This window comes from Cibotium barometz, chromosome 11 (assembly GCF_041138505.1).
Source record: "Cibotium barometz isolate CiBa-2024 chromosome 11, ASM4113850v1, whole genome shotgun sequence".
NCBI classification, from domain to species: Eukaryota; Viridiplantae; Streptophyta; class Polypodiopsida; order Cyatheales; family Cibotiaceae; genus Cibotium; species Cibotium barometz.
This window is the reverse complement of record NC_141056.1, coordinates 26,619,944-26,645,752: the sequence shown is the minus strand read 5'-3', so window position 1 is coordinate 26,645,752 and position 25,809 is coordinate 26,619,944. Positions and strand designations below refer to the sequence as shown.

The window sequence follows — 25,809 nt, the reverse complement described above, 5'->3', positions numbered from 1 at the left end:
ACCCTTCGTATGTTGTTTCGCCTGGAGTCTCAATGCAAGTTGAGCCCACGAGCAGTAACTTTAGTTTTCCAACCTTGGCTCAACTTTCCATTAAGGAATCCACAATGCCTACCCCAATGATGAGCATGACAGAAAGCGCACCTGTTACCATTGTAGTTAGTACGACACCACTACCTAGTGGAACAGTACCTACAACAGTGCGTGCCAGTGCCTATCGACCCTATGTACCTATCGCTACTCATGCTCATGTAGCTCCTACGCCTCTTAGTATCCCAATGGCGTATGCTCCATGACCGCCTTATCACAACCCTTATCCAAGAGGAGCTAGGCCTAGTCACATATCATATCCTAAGTCATTTGCCAACATACTCAGACCAACGCTATCTCCTATCAGCCAGGCTATCCCAGAAGTGCCTCCACTAGCTATGCCTGCTCACCTAGGTGATCTCGCAGCGTTTGCTCAGACGATCGGATGATCCATTGCGGAAAACATGCGGGGCATGCCTGAGAGAGAACCTAGAAGCAAGGCAGTACAAGTGGCTAAGCTCACTCAAAACTTCAGTGGGGTAACGAAGATGTTAGGAAGCACATTGAAGTTTTTGAGCATGTGTGTGATTCCTTGGAAGAGCACAATGAGCTGCATAAGTGTAAAGCTTTAGGCTTAACCTTGAGTGGGAAGGCCGGAGATTGGTATCGAACCTTAAGGGTTGAAGAGCACACTCACTACCCCACTCTCAAGAGATTGTTCTTGAAAGAATACATACGTGAGGGTGTGCTTTGGGGAGTAGCATCTCAACTCCAAAAAGCTGAACGCGAGGAAGGGGAGTCAGTGAGAGACTTTATAAGTCGATTGAAGCATCTAAATTCTCGCTGCACTCCCGATGAGCGCTTCAATAATAACCAACTGCTCGATAGATTCATCCGAGGATTACGCCATGAGGACATATACAATGGCCTAGTCATTAGAGGTCTTACAACATGGGAAGCAGTCACTGCCAATGCAATCCAGTTAGAAGACAACTTGATGATTGCAGGTAAAAAGGTGTCTTCAGAAACAAAATCCGTTAGTTCGCAAGTATCTGGGCACGAGCTAATGACGGTGAAACCTATTGCCAAGGAGCCCAAGATATCTGAAATGTCTGTGACCGACCTTACTAAGGCTCTCCAAGAATACTTTAGGGGTAATCGAGCTCCTCAAAATAGCCATATGTACCCAAGAAGAGAGCAACAATGGTGTTCGGTTTGCTTAGGACCACATAGCACGAGTGAATGTCCCACATTCAGAGTCAAATTCAATGGGAATTGCAATGCATGTGGTAAGTATGGCCATCAATCTTAAGATTGCCTAGTACTTAATGGCGAATCAGGCACCACTAGCCTGGTCAAACACACCTCAAGTACCTGCGCTAATGCCTGCACAACCTGTCGAGCAACCGTCACAGCACATAGTTCCAAGGAATCCGAATGTAGTCCAGTCTGTGCCGTTACCACTGCCAGTGACCCCACTGCTCCATATGGGATTGATACGTTTGAAATGATTCCCCAGTACTACATGGCATTTCGGGCAAGTCAAGCCTGTATATCAAGCGGCTGCTCTCGCCACACAAGAGGGCAAAACCTTAATACCTTGGCGAGGAGACCACCTCTTCAATGCTATGAGTGTGGTGGACCGCACCGTGTAGCGGAGTGCCCTAATAGGCTACAGAAGATCGCTACTACTCAAACGCAACCAAATCAAGGGAGCACATCGGGAATGCCGGTACTTACATGTAATCGTTGTGGCATAGATCATTTAATTGCTCAATGTCCACATAATCCTAATGCACCCAAGATTACGCAATTGAATTTGGTTGAGGTCACCAACCAAGCACGAGGAACCACACCCGTTGTACCCGCGAATGTAGTTACACGATCAATGCTTCAAAATCAAAACTACATTCTTGAAGAGAGGGATACTGCATCAATCACTCAGGCAAAGAAAAAGAAAACACGGCGGAAGAGATCGCTTAATGCCACGAGCTCCAAGCCTAGTTCAAAGACTAACATAGGGACAGGAGACGACCCCGTGTATATGAATGATCCTGAAGATGATTCCGATTCAATAGAAACCATGGGGACCAAAGCCACTACCTTAAGGGAGGAACCCACTCGGGAGCTCAATGAAGGAGAATCAAGCGAGTACATAAATAAGGGGAAACAGAAGGAAACTTCCTCGGCCCCACAACCAAGTCAGTTAATGCCCTCTCGACCACCCAAACTGACTGAGACTCCCCAAGACAAGCCAAGTGGGCTAAAAACCCTCAAGAAAAAGATTGGAACTTACCCAAACCCAATTGAGGAGATTGAACAAGTGCAACACTTAAGAGGTTTGGTGGAAGAAACACAAAGAGAACTGGAGCCAAACCCGAGAAAATTCAAAATTCCAAACACACTGTTTCCAACACAAGTTCAGCCTCACAGGAACCATAAACCGCTAGCTATACCTAGTATCATTCGGGAAGAAAGTGAGGATAGGACATCAGGAAGTGGGCAAACACCCTTTTTGCTTGAAAGAATGTTTAGTGAGGGAATGCCTGACCCCATCGAAGAGGAAGTGATTCCATCTTCACTGGTAGTCCCTAGTCAAGGGGCGATGTCTTGAAAAGTACCGTTGAATGTGTCCAAGCTAATGGATTTCATGTCCTCTGAAATCAGAACCACGATCATATCCAAGTTATACGGAGATCCTGAGCTATTCTTAGCTCTTCGGCATTTCTCAATGGAGAACTAAAGGCGGGGTTACCACAATTTGCAAATATGGATAGACCCGACACACTTCAAGATGAAGGGGAACATTGGGATCTACAACCCAACCCAGATGAAGACTCGGTCGTGAAATACCTGTTAACAAGTTGGGACAGTACTTTGAAGGTGACGAATCTAATGCAACCCTCCCCATTACTACCAAGGGATTAACTCTAAAGGGAATCCTTGATGGTGGTGCTGGTGTGAGCATTGTGACTAAAAATTGTTGGGAATCTATGGGAAGACCTCACCTCGAAGTCACAAACATAGTGGTTAAGATGGCAAACGGAACCATAGCTAAACCTATTGGAATGTTAAGGGACCTTAAGATCAAGGTCCTGGGATACAAGGTAAAACATACCTTCATTGTAATGGATTTCTCCAAACATCCTATGTCATATCAAATGATCTTAGGACGTCCTTTCATGAGGGAAGCACAATGGTGCATGACTGGTCGAAAAACCATGTCTACCTACAATTCCAAGACTCTGTCATTCGAGTTGATCTTGAGAAGGGTCGTGCACATCCTTTAGGAAGCAAGGTTATCATCGATAATTGATCGGATACCACTATTCACTCCGCCCCATTAAGGTATTGCTATACATGCAAAAAAGAGACTGATGATGGGAAAGATTCTCCTTATATGGATGTCCTACCGGGTATGACGGAGTGAGATAACGTGGATTGGGTACACCTAGCGGCAACCATAGACACATGGGGAAATAGAGGCACAAGTTGGGTAACACCTGAGGGGCAAGATATGCCATCGTTAGTGCCAATAAACATGATAGGTGTTATGCACTTGACTCCTGATGGCGAGCAAGCGGCAACCTCCACTGACACTGAAAGTGGCGAAGACTCTGACCAATGCAACTCTGAGTATGAATATCAAGAAGGAACTGACTCTGAACCCGATGGAGGGGATGAATCAAATATTCACCCAAATGTGGAAACAAGGTGCTCAAGGCCTAGGACAGTAACCTCCTGCAGTTCATCCAAAAGTGAGGGAGACACAAGTGAAGGTCGACCAAGTGAGTTCGAATCTGATAGAAACAAAAATCAAAAACTTGGTAAGAAGAAAACGAGACATAAGCGCCAACGCTATCGAGCTAATGTACGCACTGCAATAAACAAGGAAAGATCCACTCTACAGAATGGCTTAGTTATGTAGGAGCCAGTGATGCTCATCGGAAATTAGCGGATAATTGGGGACAATACCTCCAAAGTGTCATGTGGTGTATTCCGCAACCTCATGACGTCGCCCAATTAGAAATCGAAGAGAAGCCGAAACTAAGTCGTACTGCAAGAAGGCGGCAAAACCAAGAGTTGGCTCAGCAACAAAAGGAAGCGAAATTGAAAGAAAAAAGCCTGGCACAACAAGAACCAGTAGACTTACACCCCGCACCCGAGCATTTCAAATCATTCACCACAGGGGAATGTAAAGTGGTCTACACAAAAGCCCAACGAACGCCTACCAATGGGAGTAGCGGTGTCTACGATGGCCCTGCGGTAGTTAAGGAGATAGACTTAGCAGATCCGGGTGAGAAGTCTAAACCAGTTTTTATTGCTCAAGACCTCACCAAGGCAAAAGAAGCTGCACTTACGTAGCTTCTTAAAGAATTCAAGGACATATTTGCTTAGACATATCATGATATGAAGGGTGTTCCACCCTCGGTGGTGCAACACACGATTCCAATGATTAGCACTGCTAAACCAGTCCAGCAACATCCCTACCCAATGAATCCTAAGTACGCAAAGATTGTACAAGAGGAAATTGAAAAGCTTGTAAAATGTGGATTCATATACCCTATTGAGCACTCAGAATGGGTTTCTCCGATAGTCATCGTACCAAAGAAGAATGGGAAACTCAGAGTGTGCGTTGATCTTAAAAAGGTTAATGCAGCCACCAGAAGGGATCATTACCCCTTGCCATATTCTGAACATGTGCTTGAAAGAGTGGCAGGCAAAGAGGCATATAGCTTTTTAGATGGGTACTCGGGTTACAATCAGATCACAATTGCAGTCGAGGACCAAGCTAAAATAGCATTTATCATCACAGAGTTTGGAGTGTTTGCCTTTCGCGTCATGGCTTTTGGCTTGACCAATGCACCTGCAACATTCCAACGATTTTCCAACGATTGATAAACACGGCCTTTAAGGAATATCTAAGGGACTTCTGTGAAGCTTTCTTAGATGATCTTTGTGTTCATTCCTCTTGGGATGAGCACTTGATGTGTTTACGAAAAATATTTGAAAGGTGTAGATTATATCGCATCTCTTTGAATCCTTTCAAATGCCAATTCTGGGTTAAACACGGAGTTATCTTAGGGCATATAGTGTCCAAAAATGGGATTTCCACGGATGAGAGTAAAATCAAGGTCATTCTGGAACTGCCACCACCCACCAACTACAAGGGAGTCCAACGCTTTATGGGCCACGTTGGTTATTATCGAAGGTTTATTCTCTTCTTCGCCGAGATAGCTCGACCATTGTATAAGCTTCTCATCGAGTTTATTTGGACCGAAGAATGTGACCGTGCCTATGAGCTATTAAAGAAGGCCTTGGCGAGTGCTCCAATCTTGAGAATGCCTAACTGGGATTTACTCTTCCATGTGCATATTGATGCATCAAACTTTGCTATTGGGTGTGTGTTAACTCAACCTGGAGAACACAAGCTAGACTACCCCATTAGCTTTGCCAGTCGCCAGTTGAACGATGCTGAGATGAACTACACCACTACGGAGCGAGAAGGGTTGGCAATGATGTATGCAGTAAGGAAATTTCGTTATTACCTCCTTGCCACCAAGTTTGTTTTCTATGTGGATCATCAAGCATTGTTGTATCTGGTAAACAAACCATGCTCCACAGGAAGAATCACACGATGGCTATTGATTCTTCTTGAGTTTGATTTCACTGTTGTTGTGAGACCTGGTAAAAAACATGTTATGGCTGATCATTTGTCTCGCATACCTAATGGTGAGGCTCCTACGGGGGTTGATGATGACTTACCTGACACTTCCCTGTTCATGGTGGAGACAATGCCTAAATGGAGTGAGAAGATTGTTAACTTTTTGGTTAATGGCTTTCCACCCAAGGAGCTTCGTAAAGATCTAGCTCGAAAGCTGATCAAAGAATGCGAACCCTATTGCCTGATAGCAGGGACTCTTTATAAAAGAGGAAAGGATGACGTTCTTAGGCGTTGTGCCTGAGAGGATGAGTATCTATACATTTTGCAAGAGGCACATATGGGTGTAGCCGGTGGTCACTTCTCAGGAGACTTAACTGCGCGAAAGATCTTACAATCAGGGTATTGGTGGCCCACTATGTTCCAAGATGCATCACTCTTTGTGAAGGGATGCGATGAATGCCAACGATACAAGAAACCCCAGCGGAAAGATCAGGAGATGCCCCTACATCCGATCAAAGTAAACCAACCATTTGAAAAGTGGGGTTTAGACTTTGTAGGTCCAATTAGCCCAGCGGCCCGAAACACACAATCTCGCTATATTATTGTGGCCACTGACTATATGACCAAATGGGCTGAAGCGAAGGTGACACGTAAGGCAGATGCAAGGACAACAGCCAAGTTCCTCTTTGAAAATATAATCACACACTTCGGTTGTCCTTTTGAACTTATGAGCGACAATGGTACGCATTTTATAAATGAAGTGATTAAGGAGCTCACAAAAATTTCATGATATCCCATCATAAATCTACTCCTTACTATCCGCAAGCGAATGGCCAAGCTGAGAGTACCAACAAGACCTTAATCTCTGTTTTGATAAAGACAGTTGAAGCTCATCGCACGGATTGGGATCTAAAGCTTACGACAACTTTATGGGCCTATCGTACTACGTACAAAGTGGCTATTAATTGCACACCATTCAAAATGGTATATGGCCAAGAAGCAGTCATGCCGTGGGAATTTGTCATTCCTAGTCTTCGTGTTGCTACTCAAGAGGGTTGGGATGGTAATCCCTTAGTAGAGCCTCTATATATCCTTGAGCGGCTAAACGAAGAAAGACAATTGGCTGTATACAATGCCCTTGTGGAGAAGGATAGAAGGAAAAAATGGTTTGATTGCCACCTCAAGGACAAGGACATCAAGGTTGGGGATAAAGTCCTGATGTATGGAGTGCATAACGAAAAGAAGAAGCTCAAATATGCTGGTAAGGGACCGTATAGAATATGTGAAATTACCCCACAAGGTACCATTAGAGTGGAGACTCTCGAGACGGAGTCGAAACCATTGGATTCCTTAATGGGAGTAAATTCAAAAGATACTATGACACCCTGAGCCAAGAGGAGTTACATGCAATCCATCAAAAGAAGGCAGCTAAAGAACAAGCTGAGCTTCAAGAGATACAAGCGAGAGTCGAAGCCAAAGAACGTCAACAGCGTGCTAGGCGACAACGAGAAGCCAACTTGGGAATTACGCAAGTATTTTTTGAGGAGGCAGAGGAGGATTCACTGGAATCTGACCCACCTCTAAGATACCCAATTGAGTTACAGAGTCCTTACGGGGAGGTGCTGTATAATGCATTATTGGATACAGGAGCTCAACACAATTTGCTATCATATGGCGTGTGGTGTCAACTTGGAAAACCACCTTTATCCAAGAGTGCTATCCAAGTTCAAGGTATCAACAAGAAGAAAACCCCTGTCTAAGGAATTCTACACACTCCGGTTGCTTATGACAAGGGGACCATAATTCCTTTTTGGTTATGCCTGCTGGTACCATGGAAGGGACTGTAAACTTAGGGCGCAAATGGATGATGGCCACCAAGTGCAATATCGATTGGGCAACCAGACGAGTCACAACGCAAGAACCAACACTAGGTCTGACCGCTCAAAATCCCGCACCTAAGTCATCCACTCAAATGTTAGATAATGAAAAATCATAAAGTCCAGTGGCAAAACCACCTTTGATTGTTTGCCACCCCTCTAACGCTTCAACGCCAAGAGTGGAAACATGCAGGGTGGTCTCTAAAGCTCCGCTTACTATGCCAAAAAACACATACAAATGGGTCCCAAAAGCTTCATCAATAGCTACTTCCCCTGCTCAATCTTGTTCAGCCACCAAGAAGCCTCGTAAAAGGAAAGCAGCTACCCACCCGAGAAAGGGAAATGTAACATCACGATGGATCCCAAAAAAATTATTAGTAGCCCAAGGGTACTACGAGGGGAATGACCAGATTTGGGTCCCTAAACACAAGCTGAATCCCTCTACATCACCTGTAAAACCTTGCAAACCAATTGTTGCCACCCCAATGACAATTCAAGACCGTGGTAAGGGAAAGGTAATAGAGTGCTCCGCACCACTTCTTCCAGAGTTAGTTTGGATTCCCAAATGATATCGATCATTACCACCTAGCTCAGGAAGGGGGGAGCCACATGAAGCTTCTAGCTCCTCATGCCAGGCACACACTCATATAGAAGTTTCTACATGCTCTACACCTACTCTTGTCAACACCCAACAAAAAACCGATGAGTCTACATCTCCCCTTGTAATAGTATTGTCGGAAACCATTTCCTCCATTCGTCAATGGGAGCGTACACTACCATCTCTACAATTGGATGTGGCCACAAGGGTCATAAAAAGCTATCTGCCCACATCACAACCTATGACCCGCTGGACAAATTGGTTCCAAGAGGCTGCAACATCATTGCAAATAATATGATCTACCCAAGGAAAGGGGGAGCATGTACTCACGCTCGACATTCTAATGCTTCCTCCTTAACCTTCTCCCCTGACCATGTAATTGCCAAATTCAAGGGGATGTATATATATAGCTTCATATATTTTTTTAAAAAAAAACCAAGAAAAGAAAAATAAAAAATAGTAAAAAGAGCAAGAGCACAAAAAGAGGAGAAATATCTGAATCCAATCAAAAACTAGATTGACCTGTCATAAACCTACTGATGCTATATCTGTGTTTGCAGATATGGCAGATGCACGATCATCATACACTTCATCCACTCCCACCTTTGATGAGAGGTATCATCTGTACCTTTCTCAGATATTTCACATGTGCTATCCTGTAATTGAAACTGAATGGGATCATATAGATGTACTAGCCAGAGAGGAAAATGTTGAGGAATTAGAATGGCTAATTCGCCTATTGACCATGACTGACCCCTACTCCGTAGAGGACATATCCCCATTAGCCCAATGCTTTCCTTTTCCACAAGATGACTATCCTCGCATGGTTACATTCTTGATGAGTTTATGTGGATGGGAAATTGAAAAGGAAATATCTGACAATGATGAATGGATGGATGAAACTCATGGCACTACTGAGGTTGACTTTATTTATTTGGATGATGCGGATAGAGGCTTAGCCTTAGGGCTAGAGGCAGGACTCTACAACATCCTCTTCCCATATCCTCAGTAGTAGTGTGGTGATTGGTAGGTAGGTTAGTGTTTTCAAGTTGTTTCTAGTTTGGAGTCCTTAAACGAGTCTTGAATTTTTACACTGATGTGCCTCTCGAGGTATAGTGCTTGTTAGTTGATTGTACAGGTTAAAAAGTTTGAGGTGGGTTTGCTTTCAAGTCGTGAGACTGCCGCAACGTTCATCAAAATATATCTACATCAAATTGCAAGCTGTCGCGTCAAATCAAGGAGATCTCCAATTTCAAGTGTAATTCTTCCATGCCCACTCTCTTTAATTTTTTACTGTTCAATTAATTGCATGAACTATAATGCATGACCACATGGAAATTGTCAATGTGCTACTTAGTTTTTGAAGTCGCCTGACGTGCTAGTGTGAATCATTAATGAGTTTAACCTTATTGGATATATTCTTGAGAATACATGCAGTCTTTAGTTAACCTTGGAATACGATTGTCTTAGGTCTAGGATCAAACCATCTTAATGTTTGACACCTGGCCATGTGTGTGTTGACCTCTAGGACATAGCTTTTACCCCTTTGTCGAAAGGATGCAAGACAAATTATAGTTCAGGAGAGCGAAGATAAAAAAAAAAGCCTACAATAAATGGCAATACAAGTCTATGATGTGCTTTAATGTTGGCCTATCGCCTTATTGATACTTGGTAGGCGAGGAGTATTCTACTCGAGACCGATGCCTTGGTTGGTAGGGGGTAGCCTTGCCTAAGGTGAACTAATAGATTCTTAGATAATGCCTTGTGTTAAACATGGTACCAGGATCGATGTTAGTTTTGCCTTAGGAAGGTCACCATTATGTGTAAAAATTGTCACGTGCATTAAAAAAATAAAGGCAAAAGGCTCCTGTAACTCTGATGTTTCTTGTGTCCCTAGGCTCGTGGTATTAACTTGTCCTTAGAGTAACACAGTGTGGTCATTTGTTTATTTATTAAGCTTGGTTATTTTCCTTGACTTAGGCCAATTATAAACCTTGATTAACCTTTGACACCTTGCTAACTCTTGATTTACTTTCAATAATTTTAAACTCCTATTAATTTGCTACACTAGCTCATTCATGTGACCCTTTAAACTAAGTTCTCATAGCAACATCCATTGTGGTCTAACATGCTTGAATTGATACACTTTATATTTTTTGAATTCTAGCATACTTTCACTCTACTTCCCTGTTTTGCAGACGGTCTACCACAACAACCCTATCGAGCTTACCATACCATAGCTTCCGAGGACGGAATCTACATCAGGAAGGGGGGCATGTTAACCTATGATGGACAATGAGACGTACTATGTTTTACGTCATGTAATTAGTTTAACTATTTTGAGTCATGGGTCGGGCTTGTCGGCACCATATGCAAAGGATAAAGGGATCGGGTGATCGCCGATGAGAGGCGCACCTTGAATATCAGTAGGATAAGGGTTAGGGTCGGCCGGCCATGTATGGGTGCCCAAGTGTGAACGGCCAAGTCACCTATAAGAGTCAAATGTAACCCTAAAACCCTTATTCTCATGTGTTGTGAATACAAGAGTGCTCTTGCCTTATCTCCTTGGTTTCCTTCTCCTGCGTGTGTGTGTGTGAGAGAGAGAGAGAGAGAGAGAGAGAGAGAGAGAGAGAGAGAGTGAGAGAGCGATCGAGCACTGTGTAGCGGCACGGCGGTAGAGCGGCGACGGTGGCTCCTTCTTCACTGCTGTGCGACGCGGGAATCCTTCACGGCGGTTAGAGCGGTGAGTGACACACCTTTGCATTCTGTTTGAGCTTGCTTTCCTGGTTGTATGCTTGCAGCCATTCGTGGCTCGCATACGGTGTCTGGCAAGTCCCCAGCTACGACCTGTGCGGCAAAAGCGCACAACTCCATAGCTTTTCTTTTAAAGAAAGAATAATATGCCGTAGCCCTGCAAGAGAAGGCTATTTTGCCATAGGCCTTCGAAAGAGAGAAAAGTCAGTGTACAAGTAAGAGGAGATAAATCTTGGGGATGATTGGATGATTTCAATCATAAGAGAAGGTATTAGAAGACTCTCTATTCTTATATATGGAGTTCTGAAACTCTTATTAATGAGTAAAGACAACGATAAACGACAAATTTCTATAAGGTATATATATATAGTTTGTTTTTCAATTATATATCATTCTTAGGGATTGAGGTATGGCCTCGGCTTCTTTATTAATTGTTAATAGTGATCTATTTGATTGATTTACTAGTTAAAGTTTGTATTCTTTTAAACAACATCATATGCCCTAATAAAGAATGTCTTATCGTCGCAATCTCAAGTTGAAATGCTAATAATTGTTTTCTTAAGAAGGTAACATGGATTCTACTCCTATGATATAGTTGAGTATATGGATTGTTATCTTGGTTAAATTAAGATAAAGGTTCAACTCTCCCTGCCTTGACACTTCCCCGTTCTTGTGCCAGTATAGCTGGATGGCGGAGACATTAGTAAGGCTCAGAGTTGGCCCATGGTATCCCTCATACCATTGGGAGAATGAGGTTCGCCGATTGAGGCGAGTGATTGTGATGCTACTAGTTCTGAGGGCCCAGGCTAGTGTGGTAAATTAGCCCACCCTAGTGTGTAAACATCCCTCTGAGGGGCAGGAGGATCGAGCGATGGATCCTGAGAGGGCGATAGGCCGGCTTGAGTTCCTCGCCCCACCAGTGACCGACGATGAGGTGTATGGTCTCGTAGGGTTTTGCCAAGCATGTAGAGGCTGGAAGGCCGATTTCTAGATCATCGATAGTATAAAGAAATGTTGAACCAACGTGAGAGAGAGAGAGAGAGAGAGAGACACGTCATATGCATCCCCAAAAGGTGTGTGGAATACACACAATAGATGAGTATATATAGAGGAGATCCTAGGGCTATATATAGAGACATTCTATATATAGCCAACACCCCCGCTCAAAGAAGGGTCTCTAACTGTGGATGAAAAAACCCTTGGGGGCTTAAGGGAAAAACCCACAGCTCTATATACACCTACCGCTATATTAAATTATTTTATAGTTACAAAGTATTATTCAAAGGAGCTACATCACTCCCATATATACAATAGCCATGAAGGCTGCGAAGAAGCTACATCACTCCCATATATACTTCATCACTCTTATGTGCACAATAGCCATGAAGGCTTTGAAGGTCATCCATCTTCATGTTGTCTTGATCCATTCATGAAGGTTGGGTGCGAGTCTATCTTCGTGACGATGCCAAATAATATTTTTGTAGTCTCTTCTCTATATTGAAGCTCAACAATATCCAAATACAATGCTGATCCATAAACCCTGTAATATGGAAGAAGTCTCCATAACAAATGGAAAACCATAATTTTGTTATAGAAATATGAGATGTACACGAAAAGATGTATGTAAAGAAATAGACATAAAGGTATCTATTATATGGTTGCTTAGGAATATAGTCCATCCGCAAGGACATGCATGGTAATGTCAACTTGTGGAAGATCATCCAATCAATGGCAAATGAACTAGATTTGGTAAGAGAATCTGGTTACTTGGAGAAGTTGACTTGGAAGATTGACCTGTCAATAAACACTAAAATAGAAAATGACACTAGTTAGTAAGGATATCATGGAAAGCTAGAATCATATCTTTGCCATGGGAAAAATCTATGACATAAGATCAAACCTCCAATATTATGAGTCAAGATAATGAGACAACTATAACTTGGATCAAACCTCCAAGATGACATGATATGAAAGTAAACCTCATAAGATGACATGACGAGAAATCAAACCTCTGACGTCCATAAGTAGGATGACCAGACATGATGAAAAAGCGAACCTCTGACATGAAACAACAATTAGGATGTAGACACCTCTGACAGGATGAAAAAGCAAACCTCTGACATGACGTACTTGAAAGTAAACCGCATAAGATGATAGGCCGAGAAATCAAACGTGTGACATTCACAATCAGGATAGTAAACCTCATAAGATGACGGAACGAGAAATCAAACCTTTGACATCCGTAGGCAGTATGTAGCCAAGATGACATGATGTGAACATAAACCTCATAAGCTGATAGGACGAGAAATCAAACCTCTTGGGAAATATGCTCATACAGAATTTCTTGTTAGTTGCCATAGATTGAATTCCAAGACTTGACCACCATTATAGCCATTTAGACCTGCATGGTTGCATTGTCGACCACAAAAGACATTGATAGACTTAAATAAACCTAGTCAATCTGATGAGCCAAAGCCAAGGCACGGTGCATCCAATGACCATGGCATCATGGTAACAATCCATGGAAACGTAGTCAACCATCATTCACGAAACATGTAACCATCATCACGAAACAACACCATGGCATCATGGATAAAATCCATGGAAACACAATCAACCAATATAGATTAGCCAAATGAACCAACATCAACGAAAATGTAGCTTGGAATGACCAACATCAACGAAACATGTAGCTTGGAATGACCAACATCAACAAAACATATAGCTTGGAATGACCAACATCAACGAAACATATAACCATCATCATGAAACAACGATCCATGGAAACATAGTCAACCATCATCGATGAAACATGTAACCATCATCATGGAACAACACCATGGCATCATGGATACAATCCATGGAAACATAGTCAACCATCATCGACGAAACATGTAACCATCATCACGGAACACGAAACATGTAACCATCATCATGGAACAACACCATGGCATCATGGATTGTAGTGAGTGAATTACATCAATGCAATGAACACATATACATATATCGATAAAATGTGTAACCATCACCACCATGGCATCATACCAAGGCACTAAAATTACAAACTCACCAAACCTGTCAGAATCACCGAGGCTTGCATGCTTAAAATCATAATTGTCAAGTCTGTGAGACTAGTTATAATGTAACAAGCAAAGGTAGAACACATGGCACCTTTAACTATTTCTTGCAAAGGCTCTCGAGAAATAGTTGCATGCTTACAAAGCCTCTCGAGTAGTAACAGCATGCTAAGCATCAATAAAGTCCTCTTTACGCACAAGACAAACTTCCTCAAAGCTATAGAAAGAACAAATACACAACTTCCTTGTGAGAATAATCAAACGAGAGATCAACATCACCGCCAAGATAAAAGGATAATGAGATCATCACCGAGATGACCATGAGCAAGTAACTGTAACGATTCTAAAGTCATAAGATAAAACAATCAGATCATCACCGAGATGACCATGAGCAAGTAACTATAACGATTCCTAAGTCATGAGTTAAAACGATCAGATCATCGCCGAGATGACCATGAGAAAGTAACTGTAACGATTCTGAAGTCATAAGATAAAACAATCAGATCATCACCGAGGTAGGATGAACAAAATCCATATACATATCATCAGCAGTTGATCGAAAAGAAAGGCATAATTACCATCATGTGATAAGACCTTGGATTGTCAATAAATACATTATGAACGTCCAAGCTTAATCATGTGATTCCTATAGCTAGCACAGACCATGGCATAAGTCACGATCAATTTAAGGCAAGGCCATCGAAGACCCTAACCATAATCATCGCCCCGGCCAAGTCCACGACGTAGAGTGGGAGACGGCGATGGAAGAGAAGATGAACGAGCAGGCGGCGGGGCAACGAGCACACTCCCAACAAAGGGATGCAAGGGCGCGCCAAACACCCACGCACTACGGGTCCGGCGGAAAAGATGCATGGAAGGATAAGTTTTACAATATCACCATGTCGCGGCCAACTCGAGAGGCGGTGCGGTATCGGGAGAGCCACACCGAGTATGAAACATGGCAGTGGTTGCTTCACAACAACCACATCGACACAGAAGAGTTCCACAATGCAATTCGGACTCTGCAGCCTAGTCAACCATATGCTCATGCATACCACAAGTGCTCAACAATCAGGGTACAACCAATAGCAATCATGAATACAATTTCCACTATCGGACCTCAGCCGATCACAAACAAATGAGCCTGCAACCCATCAGCATATCATAACCATACGGGTCTCTACCCACAACCACAATATCAATCATATATACCCTTATGCATGCCAATCAGGAATACAATTCTCACTATCGGACCTCTGCCGATCGCCATCAATAAACCTGCAACTTACATCACATCATAACCATGTGGGTTTCCACCCTCAACCATAATCTCAACCATGCATGATCTCATGCAAAACAACACCTTAGCATACCGTTTTCCATAGCACATTGATCATACTTTACTGCAAGGAATAATACTTAATTCACTGCTCAACTTTCCTAACTAGAAACAGCTAAAAAAATGCTAAGTCTGGGACCTCTCGGGGTGAATCCGACTTTTCCCGTAGGGACCCTTCCCATATCTCCTCTTAGGTTCCCCAATGTTCAATTTACACCAAAAACCACCCTCTACCCCCTCAAAGTTGTAGAGGGAAACAAAATGAACAACTTTGTCTCTTTGGACCCCCTGCAAAAAAGTAGTGCAGGACCTCCAAAATCCACCCCCAAAATGGCAAAAAAATCAAATTTCCCTGCAAAACTGCCAAAACCGCTCTCTGCCGGTTTTTGTGGCGAATTTTTGAGCATGAAGATGACCAAACCAGAAAATTTGCATCACACAAGAGTTGTAGAGCTTAATCAGGGCTACATTTTGATATAAAAATCTTTGAAATCCAACATTCCTACAGAAAGTTATGCCCTCTGCAATACAGCCCCCTGAGCCTGCCGAAAAAAACACTTTTCACTGCTATTCTTCTCATATGCCACAGATGATGATGTAGATAGGTAAGAGGAGTAGGGATATGTATTAAAAACATCATAAGAGAGTAGAAGAAGAATCCTCATCACAAAACTCGGCCTTGAGACGGCCCTTCCTTTGTTCCTCTCTCTTCCCCTTCCCGCCCGCATAGTACTTAGACCGCATGTTTCATGGAGACGGAGTGATAGAGATGGGTAGGGGAAGCAAGGCTGAGCATAATCAAACCCTAAAACAACAATAAGCATCACCAAAATACCTCTTATGGATTCGGGAAGCCTCTTCCTTTGTTTCTCCCTTCTCACGCAAGCGTCTCGTGCGAGCTTACACGATGAAGATGACCTTCTCTACGACGGCACACCGGCAGAGTCTCCTTGTGTGTGCATGCAAAAGCTTGCGTGTGTGTGCTCCCACACTATGCCCCCTCATATACACACAATCTCTATCATAATTGAGTAATAAAAGAAAGCCGTAAGCACTTACCTCTGTGAAAGCGCTGCTCCCGACATTGAGAAGTATACCGCTTCTTCTTCTATTCATAATACACAACCGTATGCATACATATGCATATACACACACCAAAAGAGAAGAAGAGGAACAACAAGAAGCCAAAGAACAGGAGCAGACAGAAATCGTCATCTTCCAGGACAGCTGTAGAAAATCAATCGTAACTTGGTCGTACGGTCTCCGAATGACAAAATTCTGAATACGAAAATTGATCGTATCGTCGTTTCCAAAAAGATAGCGCTGGCCAAATCTGCTACTTCGATTTCCCTTGTCAGCTATGATGAAAATACTCGCTCGTGGTCTGCTCTACAGCTCTGATACCATGTTGAACCAACGTGAGAGAGAGAGAGAGAGAGACATGTCATATGCATCCCCAAAAGGTGTGTGGAATACACACAATAGATGAGTATATATAGAGGAGATCCTAGGGCTATATATAGAGACATTCTATATATAGCCAACAAGGAAAAGAATACGAGAGCCAGTTTGGCTTGTATGGAATTGATTCATGTATAAACTTTTTTTATAAATCTTATCTTTGGCATTATTGTACTGTGAAAAAAGGTTGTTTTAACAAACCTTGAAAAGGACCTTAATTAAGGAACATGTTTATTTATGTCAAATAGTGTGGTAGGATTAATTAGAAAACAAATTGACGCATGAGTAGGGTGGAAAGTGGGATGACGGAATGCCCCGATGGCACCATCCTATGGACGGGTGGACCCGATTAGTCGGGTAGCTTTCTAACATATTAAGTTAAAGCCCTATGCTAGATAAATAGGTTCTTGGGAAATTCTATTCTAGAAGACTAGGCCAGCCGGCAATGCCTTGCATGGATGAGAAAAAGAAGCATCTACTCTAGGAATCAAGACTAGTAGTTGTCCAAATTATGATCAATTACCCTATGGGTGATTTGATTTTTCGAAGACCACGCTCCCCTTGCTTGCGGGATAGAATTAGGTCTTACCTATGAATCGTATCATCTTGAATCTCTGCATGGTCAAGGTGTCGATGAGTAGGAAATTTTCTCCAACATAAGACTTAGTGGAATATCTTAAGTGTTTCCCCTATTTTGGAAGGGAGAAACCTTACAATTGGTATCAGAGCTGATCTTAGTTCTTAGGATTTATTTTTCAAAGGTTAACTATCAAGGGATTAAAACAAGTGATTGTTTATCATATGAGGACGAATCAATCATCTCTACTGGCCATAGGACAATCATCCTATGAAATTGTGCTTATATCTTGGGGGTGCACATGCAAGATATTTGTACAGTAAATTTGAGAAATAAGATTGGGGAGGAAAACTTTTGTGAGGAAAAACATAGGGCGATCAAATTAAGAAACTAGTGAGAGACTGAATGACTAGAAGGATAGACCAAAACTTTGTTTAGAGAAATTTTCAGGATATATCTCATTAACTTGCATATTATAAATTATTAAGATTATAACTCCATTAAGGTTTCAATAGTTTACGTGTGAATGCCATCCATTGGATGCTTTACACTAGGATGATCATCCAATATCTTGAACCCATCTCAGACAAACATGGGTCTAACTCCAGATGTGTAATTCCTAGAGGATCATGCTCTTAGATGTGTTAATCCCAAGATACTAGATGTGTAATTTTCAGAAAACTAATCATCTCAGACGTGTTAATCCTGATAACCTTTGGATGTGTCAATCTCAAGGTACCATATGTGTAATTCTAAAAAAAATGAAGATCTCAAATGTCCTGATCCATTGGATGCTTTACACTAGGATGATCATCCAATATCTTGAACCCATCTCAGACAAACATGGGTCTAACTCCAGATGTGTAATTCCTAGAGGATCATGCTCTTAGATGTGTTAATCCCAAGATACTAGATGTGTAATTTTCAGAAAACTAATCATCTCATACGTGTTCATCCTGATAATCTTTGGATGTGTCAATCTCAAGGCACCATATGTGTAATTCTCAAAAAAGGAAGATGTCAGATGTATTAATCCTGATTGCCTTCAAATGTGGTGCTATGATAAGTATTTGTGATAGTTTTGAATTTTAATGGATACAATGAAAGAAGCAAGTTCACCCTTGCTCACGTCTAAAAATCGTATATGAAATGCCAAATTAGTTGGAAGCACTGTTGTTAATCTAACCACTGGAACCAGAATCAGTGATGGGATGCCATGCAAGTACACCTTCGAGAAAGGTTTTGTCCTCTAGGATTTTGAGAGGATAAAATGAATGAATCTTTGGAGCTAACCCAAGAAGGGAAAACCCTAAAAGAATACCACCAAAATCTTGCTAAAACTTATCCGATTAGCTCGAGAGATGGATGAGGTAACTCTTCTCCATCGATTCATTTGGAAGCTTAATCTACCCATTGAATAACCTCGTCAAGAATGCAAAACCATTCTCTATTTTAGAAGCCATAATTATAGCTAGAGACTATGATGAAGTTTTTTTAAAAAATGGAAAGTGTCGAGAAGGACATGATTTCTTCCATGTTAATCAATAAGAGGTCCCCTAATTCAAGAGAAACGTCAAGCCCACCCTAGGCTACAAGGAATCATGAGCTAGAGCAAAAATTATGTCAAGAAATAGAGATAGCAGGGTTAAAGATAATCAAATTCAACAAGTATTTCTATGAGTAAATAGAAGAGGATTGGTGCAAGATTCATGTGAAGTAATGTGCATGATGAATAGAGCTATTCTACAAGACGATACTAAGATTATGAAATTGCTATCATCGGTTAGATTGCATAAAGGATTGATTCCCTTACATTTTTCCATGACAGCTTGTTAAGTACCATATTACAAGGGGGTATAGAATAAGGAATTCGAAGGTTCATATCGTATGAGAGGTATATGGATGCATGAAATTAGAATAATAAGGCCAATTAACTTTAGAATAATAAAGACCTTTTGGAGGCACAACAAAACAAGCCAAACACATGAAATAAGGGACTCTTGAAGAACAATGTTTAGATAAAAGAAGATTTCTACCTAGTGGGGACACCACTTTGGATGAGACAAAAGGATTTACTTAGATACTACCCCAGCTCCCGAGATCAGGACATCTCGAATCTTTTAAGTGGGGGAGATTGTAAGGTCCCTCCTAGTCTATTTATGTATGTGTCTCTTTTAATATAGATTTCAAGAAGGAAAAAGAGTGCACCTAGAGAAGATTTAAGGCTAGAAACATTAGGAAAGTGTTAGAATAAATTTATTAGCTCCAAACATCCTAAAAGAAATAACAAGGAAAAAATAGTTTTATTAAGAGATATCTCCAAAAATAGAAATTCAAATTTAGGTGATAAGAGGTCATATTTAGAGTACTTTTACATATTTAGAGTCCATGCATACTAAAAATGTGGAAAAGCAACGGGTTTCTAAAGATGGCACGTTTGTGGCTAAAAACAGACGTTTTGCCTATTCTACTCGCGCAAGCTTGTAAACCAGATGCCTTCCGATTCTTTTGCCTATTCTACTCGCGCAAGCTTGTAGACTAGATGCCTTCCGATTCTTTTGACTGGTTATACAACCATATTCTGAGGTTTTATTAGAGAGTTATGGCCAAAACAATTTGCTGATTCTGTGAGGGTAGAGGGAAAACTATAAGAAGGCAGCAAGGAGCCTCAAGGTAATCCTAGAGCTTGAGATGTATATATCCCTTCATTCTTATCTAATATCTTAGAAAAGAAGTTTAGATTGCTATTGTCTTTCGGAGAAAGAGACTAAAACTCCATAGCTTTTCTTTTAAAGATAGAATAGTATGCCGTAGCCCTGCAAAGAAGGCTATTTTGCCATAGACCTTCGAAAGAGAGAAAAGTCAGAGTACGAGTAAGAGGAGATAAATCTTGGGGATGATTGGATGATTTCAATCATAAGAGAAGGTATTAGAAGACTCTCTATTCTCATATATCAAGTTTTGAAACTCTTATTAAAAACGAGCAATGACAACGATAAACAATAAATTTCTATAAGGTATATATGTATTTTGTTTTTCAATTATATATCTTTCTTAGGGGTTGAGGTATGGCCCTGGCTTCTCTATTAATTGTTAATAGTGATCTATTTGATTGATTTACTAGTTAAAGTTTGCATTCTTTTAAACAACATCATATGCCTCAATAAAGAATGTCTTATCTCGCAATCTCAAGTTGAAATGCTAAAATCTTTGTGAAAAGGGTTGTTTTCTTAAGAAGATAACATGGATTCTAGTCCTATGGTATAGTTGAGTATATGGATTGTTATCTTGGTTAAATTAAGGTAAAGGTACAACTCTCCTTGCCTTGACGCTACCCCGTTCTTGTGCTTGTATAGCCGGACGGCGGAGATGTTAGTAAGGCCCGGAGTTCGCCCATGGTATCTCTCATACCATTGGGAGAATGATTACACGATGAAGATGACCTTCTCTACGATGGCACACCGGCAGAGTCTCCTTGTGTGTGCATGCAAAAGCTTGTGTGTGTGTGCTCCCACACTATGCCCCCTCATATACACACAATCTCTATCATAATTGAGCAATAAAAGAAAGCCGTAAGCACTTACCTCTGTGAAAGCGCTGCTCCCGACATTGAGAAGTATACCGCTTCTTCTTCTATTCATAATACACAACCGTATGCATACATATGCATATACACACACCAAAAGAGAAGAAGAGGAACAACAAGAAGCCAAAGAACAGGAGCAGACAGAAATCGTCATCTTCCAGGACAGCTGTAGAAAATCAATCGTAACTTGGTCGTACGGTCTCCGAATGACAAAATTCTGAATACGAAAATTGATCGTATCGTCGTTTCCAAAAACATAGCGTTGGCCAAATCTACTAATTCGATTTCCCTTGTCAGCTATGATGAAAATACTCGCTTGTGGTCTGCTCTACAGCTCTGATACCATGTTGAACCAACGTGTGAGAGAGAGAGAGAGAGACACGTCATATGCATCCCCAAAAGGTGTGTGGAATACACACAATAGATGAGTATATATAGAGGAGATCCTAGGGCTATATATAGAGACATTCTATATATAGCCAACAAGGAAAAGAATACGAGAGCCGGTTTGGCTTGTATGGAATTGATTCATGTATAAACTTTTTTTATAAATCTTATCTTTGGCATTATTGTACTGTGAAAAAAGGTTGTTTTAACAAACCTTGAAAAGGACCTTAATTAAGGAACATGTTTATTTATGTCAAATAGTGTGGTAGGATTAATTAGAAAACAAATTGACGCACGAGTAGGGTGGAAAGTGGGAGGACGGAATGCCCCGATGGCACCATCCTATGGACGGGTGGACCCGATTAGTCGGGTAGCTTTCTAACATATTAAGTTAAAGCCCTATGCTAGATAAATAGGTTCTCGGGAAATTCTATTCTAGAAGACTAGGCCAGCCGGCAATGCCTTGCATGGATGAGAAAAAAAAGCATCTACTCTAGGAATCAAGACTAGTAGTTGTCCAAATTATGATCAATTACCCTATGGGTGATTTGATTTTTCGAAGACCACACTCCCCCTGCTTGCGGGATAGAATTAGGTCTTACCTATGAATCGTATCATCTTGAATCTCTGTATGGTCAAGGTGTCGATGAGTAGGAAATTTTCTCCAACATAAGACTTAGTGGAATATCTTAAGTGTTTCCTCTATTTTGGAAGGGGGAAACCTTACAAGTGGTATCAGAGCTGATCTTAGTTCTTAGGATTTATTTTTCAAAGGTTAACCATCAAGGGATTAAAACAAGTGATTGTTTATCATATGAGGACGAATCAATCATCTCTACTGGCCATAGGACAATCATCCTATGAAATTGTGCTTATATCTTGGGGGTGCACATGCAAGATATTTGTACAGTAAATTTGAAAAATAAGATTGGGGAGGAAAACTTTTGTGAGGAAAAACATAGGGCGATCAAATTAAGAAACTAGTGAGAGATTGAATGACTAGAAGGATAGACCAAAACTTTGTTTAGAGAAATTTTCAGGATATATCTCATTAACTTGCATATTATAAATTATTAAGATTATAACTCCATTAAGGTTTCAATAGTTTACGTGTGAATGCCATCCATTGGATGCTTTACACTAGGATGATCATCCAATATCTTGAACCCATCTCAGACAAACATGGGTCTAACTCCAGATGTGTAATTCCTAGAGGATCATGCTCTTAGATGTGTTAATCCCAAGATACTAGATGTGTAATTTTCAGAAAACTAATCATCTCAGACGTGTTAATCCTGATAACCTTTGGATGTGTCAATCTCAAGGTACCATATGTGTAATTCTAAAAAAAATGAAGATCTCAAATGTCCTGATCCATTGGATGCTTTACACTAGGATGATCATCCAATATCTTGAACCCATCTCAGACAAACATGGGTCTAACTCCAGATGTGTAATTCCTAGAGGATCATGCTCTTAGATGTGTTAATCCCAAGATACTAGATGTGTAATTTTCAGAAAACTAATCATCTCATACGTGTTCATCTTGATAATCTTTGGATGTGTCAATCTTAAGGCACCATATGTGTAATTCTCAAAAAAGGAAGATGTCAGATGTATTAATCCTGATTGCCTTCAAATGTGGTGCTATGATAAGTATTTGTGATAGTTTTGAATTTTAATGGATACAATGAAAGAAGCAAGTTCACCCTTGCTCACGTCTAAAAATCGTATATGAAATGCCAAATTAGTTGGAAGCACTGTTGTTAATCTAACCACTGGAACCAGAATCAGTGATGGGATGCCATGCAAGTACACCTTCGAGAAAGGTTTTGTCCTCTAGGATTTTGAGAGGATAAAATGAATGAATCTTTGGAGCTAACCCAAGAAGGGAAAACCCTAAAAGAATACCACCAAAATCTTGCTAAAACTTATCCGATTAGCTCGAGAGATGGATGAGGTAACTCTTCTCCATCGATTCATTTGGAAGCTTAATCTACCCATTGAATAACCTCGTCAAGAATGCAAAACCATTCTCTATTTTAGAAGCCATAATTATAGCTAGAGACTATAATGAAGTTTTTTTTAAAAATGGAAAGTGTCGAGAAGGACATGATTTCTTCCATGTTAATCAATAAGAGGTCCCCTAATTCAAGAGAAACGTCAAGCCCACCCTAGGCTACAAGGAATCATGAGCTAGAGCAAAAATTATGTCAAGAAATAGAGATAGCAAGGTTAAAGATAATCAAATTCAACAAGTATTTCTATGAGTAAATAGAAGAGGATTGGTGCAAGATTCATGTGAAGTAATGTGCATGATGAATAGAGCTATTCTACAAGACGATACTAAGATTATGAAATTGCTATCATCGGTTAGATTGCATAAAGGATTGATTCCCTTACATTTTTCCATGACAGCTTGTTAAGTACCATATTACAAGGGGGTATAGAATAAGGAATTCGAAGGTTCATATCGTATGAGAGGTATATGGATGCATGAAATTAGAATAATAAGGCCAATTAACTTTAGAATAATAAAGACCTTTTGGAGGCACAACAAAACAAGCCAAACACATGAAATAAGGGACTCTTGAAGAACAATGTTTAGATAAAAGAAGATTTCTACCTAGTGGGGACACCACTTTGGATGAGACAAAAGGATTTACTTAGATACTACCCCAGCTCCCGAGATCAGGACATCTCGAATCTTTTAAGTGGGGGAGATTGTAAGGTCCCTCCTAGTCTATTTATGTATGTGTCTCTTTTAATATAGATTTCAAGAAGGAAAAAGAGTGCACCTAGAGAAGATTTAAGGCTAGAAACATTAGGAAAGTGTTAGAATAAATTTATTAGCTCCAAACATCCTAAAAGAAATAACAAGGAAAAAATAGTTTTATTAAGAGATATCTCCAAAAATAGAAATTCGAATTTAGGTGATAAGAGGTCATATTTAGAGTACTTTTACATATTTAGAGTCCATGCATACTAAAAATGTGGAAAAGCAACGGGTTTCTAAAGATGGCACGTTTGTGGCTAAAAACAGACGTTTTTGCCTATTCTACTCGCGCAAGCTTGTAGACTAGATGCCTTCCGATTCTTTTGCCTATTCTACTCGCGCAAGCTTGTAGATTAGATGCCTTCCGATTCTTTTGACTGGTTATACAACCATATTCTGAGGTTTTATTAGAGAGTTATGGCCAAAACAATTTGTTGATTCTGTGAGGGTAGAGGGAAAACTATAAGAAGGCAGCAAGGAGCCTCAAGGTAATCCTAGAGCTTGAGATGTATATATCCCTTCATTCTTATCTAATATCTTAGAAAAGAAGTTTAGATTGCTATTGTCTTTCGGAGAAAGAGACTAAAACTCCATAGCTTTTCTTTTAAAGATAGAATAGTATGCCGTAGCCCTGCAAAGAAGGCTATTTTGCTATAGACCTTCGAAAGAGAGAAAAGTCAGAGTACGAGTAAGAGGAGATAAATCTTGGGGATGATTGGATGATTTCAATCATAAGAGAAGGTATTAGAAGACTCTCTATTCTCATATATCAAGTTTTGAAACTCTTATTAAAAACGAGCAATGACAATGATAAACAATAAATTTCTATAAGGTATATATGTATTTTGTTTTTCAATTATATATTTTTCTTAGGGGTTGAGGTATGGCCCTGGCTTCTCTATTAATTGTTAATAGTGATCTATTTGATTGATTTACTAGTTAAAGTTTGTATTCCTTTAAACAACATCATATGCCTCAATAAAGAATGTCTTATCTCGCAATCTCAAGTTGAAATGCTAAAATCTTTGTGAAAAGGATTGTTTTCTTAAGAAGATAACATGGATTCTAGTCCTATGGTATAGTTGAGTATATGGATTGTTATCTTGGTTAAATTAAGGTAAAGGTACAACTCTCCCTGCCTTGACGCTACCCCGTTCTTGTGCTTGTATAGCCGGACGGCGGAGATGTTAGTAAGGCCCGGAGTTCGCCCATGGTATCTCTCATACCATTGGGAGAATGAGGTTTGCCGATTGAGGCGAGTGATTGTGATGCTACCTAGTTCTGAGGACCCAAGCTAGTGTGGTAAATTAGCCCACCCTAGTGCATAGACATCCCTCTGAGGGGCAGGAGGATCGAGCGATGGAGCCTGAGAGGGCGACAGGCCGCGGCTTGAGTCCTCACCAGCGGGCCAACGATGAGGTGTACGGTACCATAGGGTTTTGCCCAGCATGTAGAGGCTGGAAGGCCGAATTCTAGATCATCGGTAGTATAAAGGAAAAGAATAAGAGAGTCGGTTTGGCTTGTATGGAATTGATTCATGTATAAACTTTTTTTATAAATCTTGTCTTTGGCATTATTGTATTGTGAAAAAAGGTTGTTTTAACAAACCTTGTGAAAAAGGTCTTAATTAAGAAACTTGTTTATTTATGTCAAACTGTGTGGTAGGATTAATTAGAAAACAAATT

The 25,809-nt window shown here is 40.8% G+C and overlaps 1 protein-coding gene across 1 annotated transcript in view; it reads left to right on the top strand.

Annotated features, from left to right (window-relative positions):
- LOC147633975 (uncharacterized) overlaps nucleotides 1-15,140 on the top strand; it is a 48,659-nt gene extending 33,519 nt beyond the window's left edge. Inside the window, exon 2 of the mRNA XM_086805613.1 lies at nucleotides 14,694-15,140. Coding sequence (XP_086661739.1) covers nucleotides 14,694-15,140 — 447 coding nt within the window. The remainder of the gene's footprint in view (nucleotides 1-14,693) is intronic.
- The last annotated feature ends 10,669 nt before the right edge of the window (nucleotides 15,141-25,809 follow it).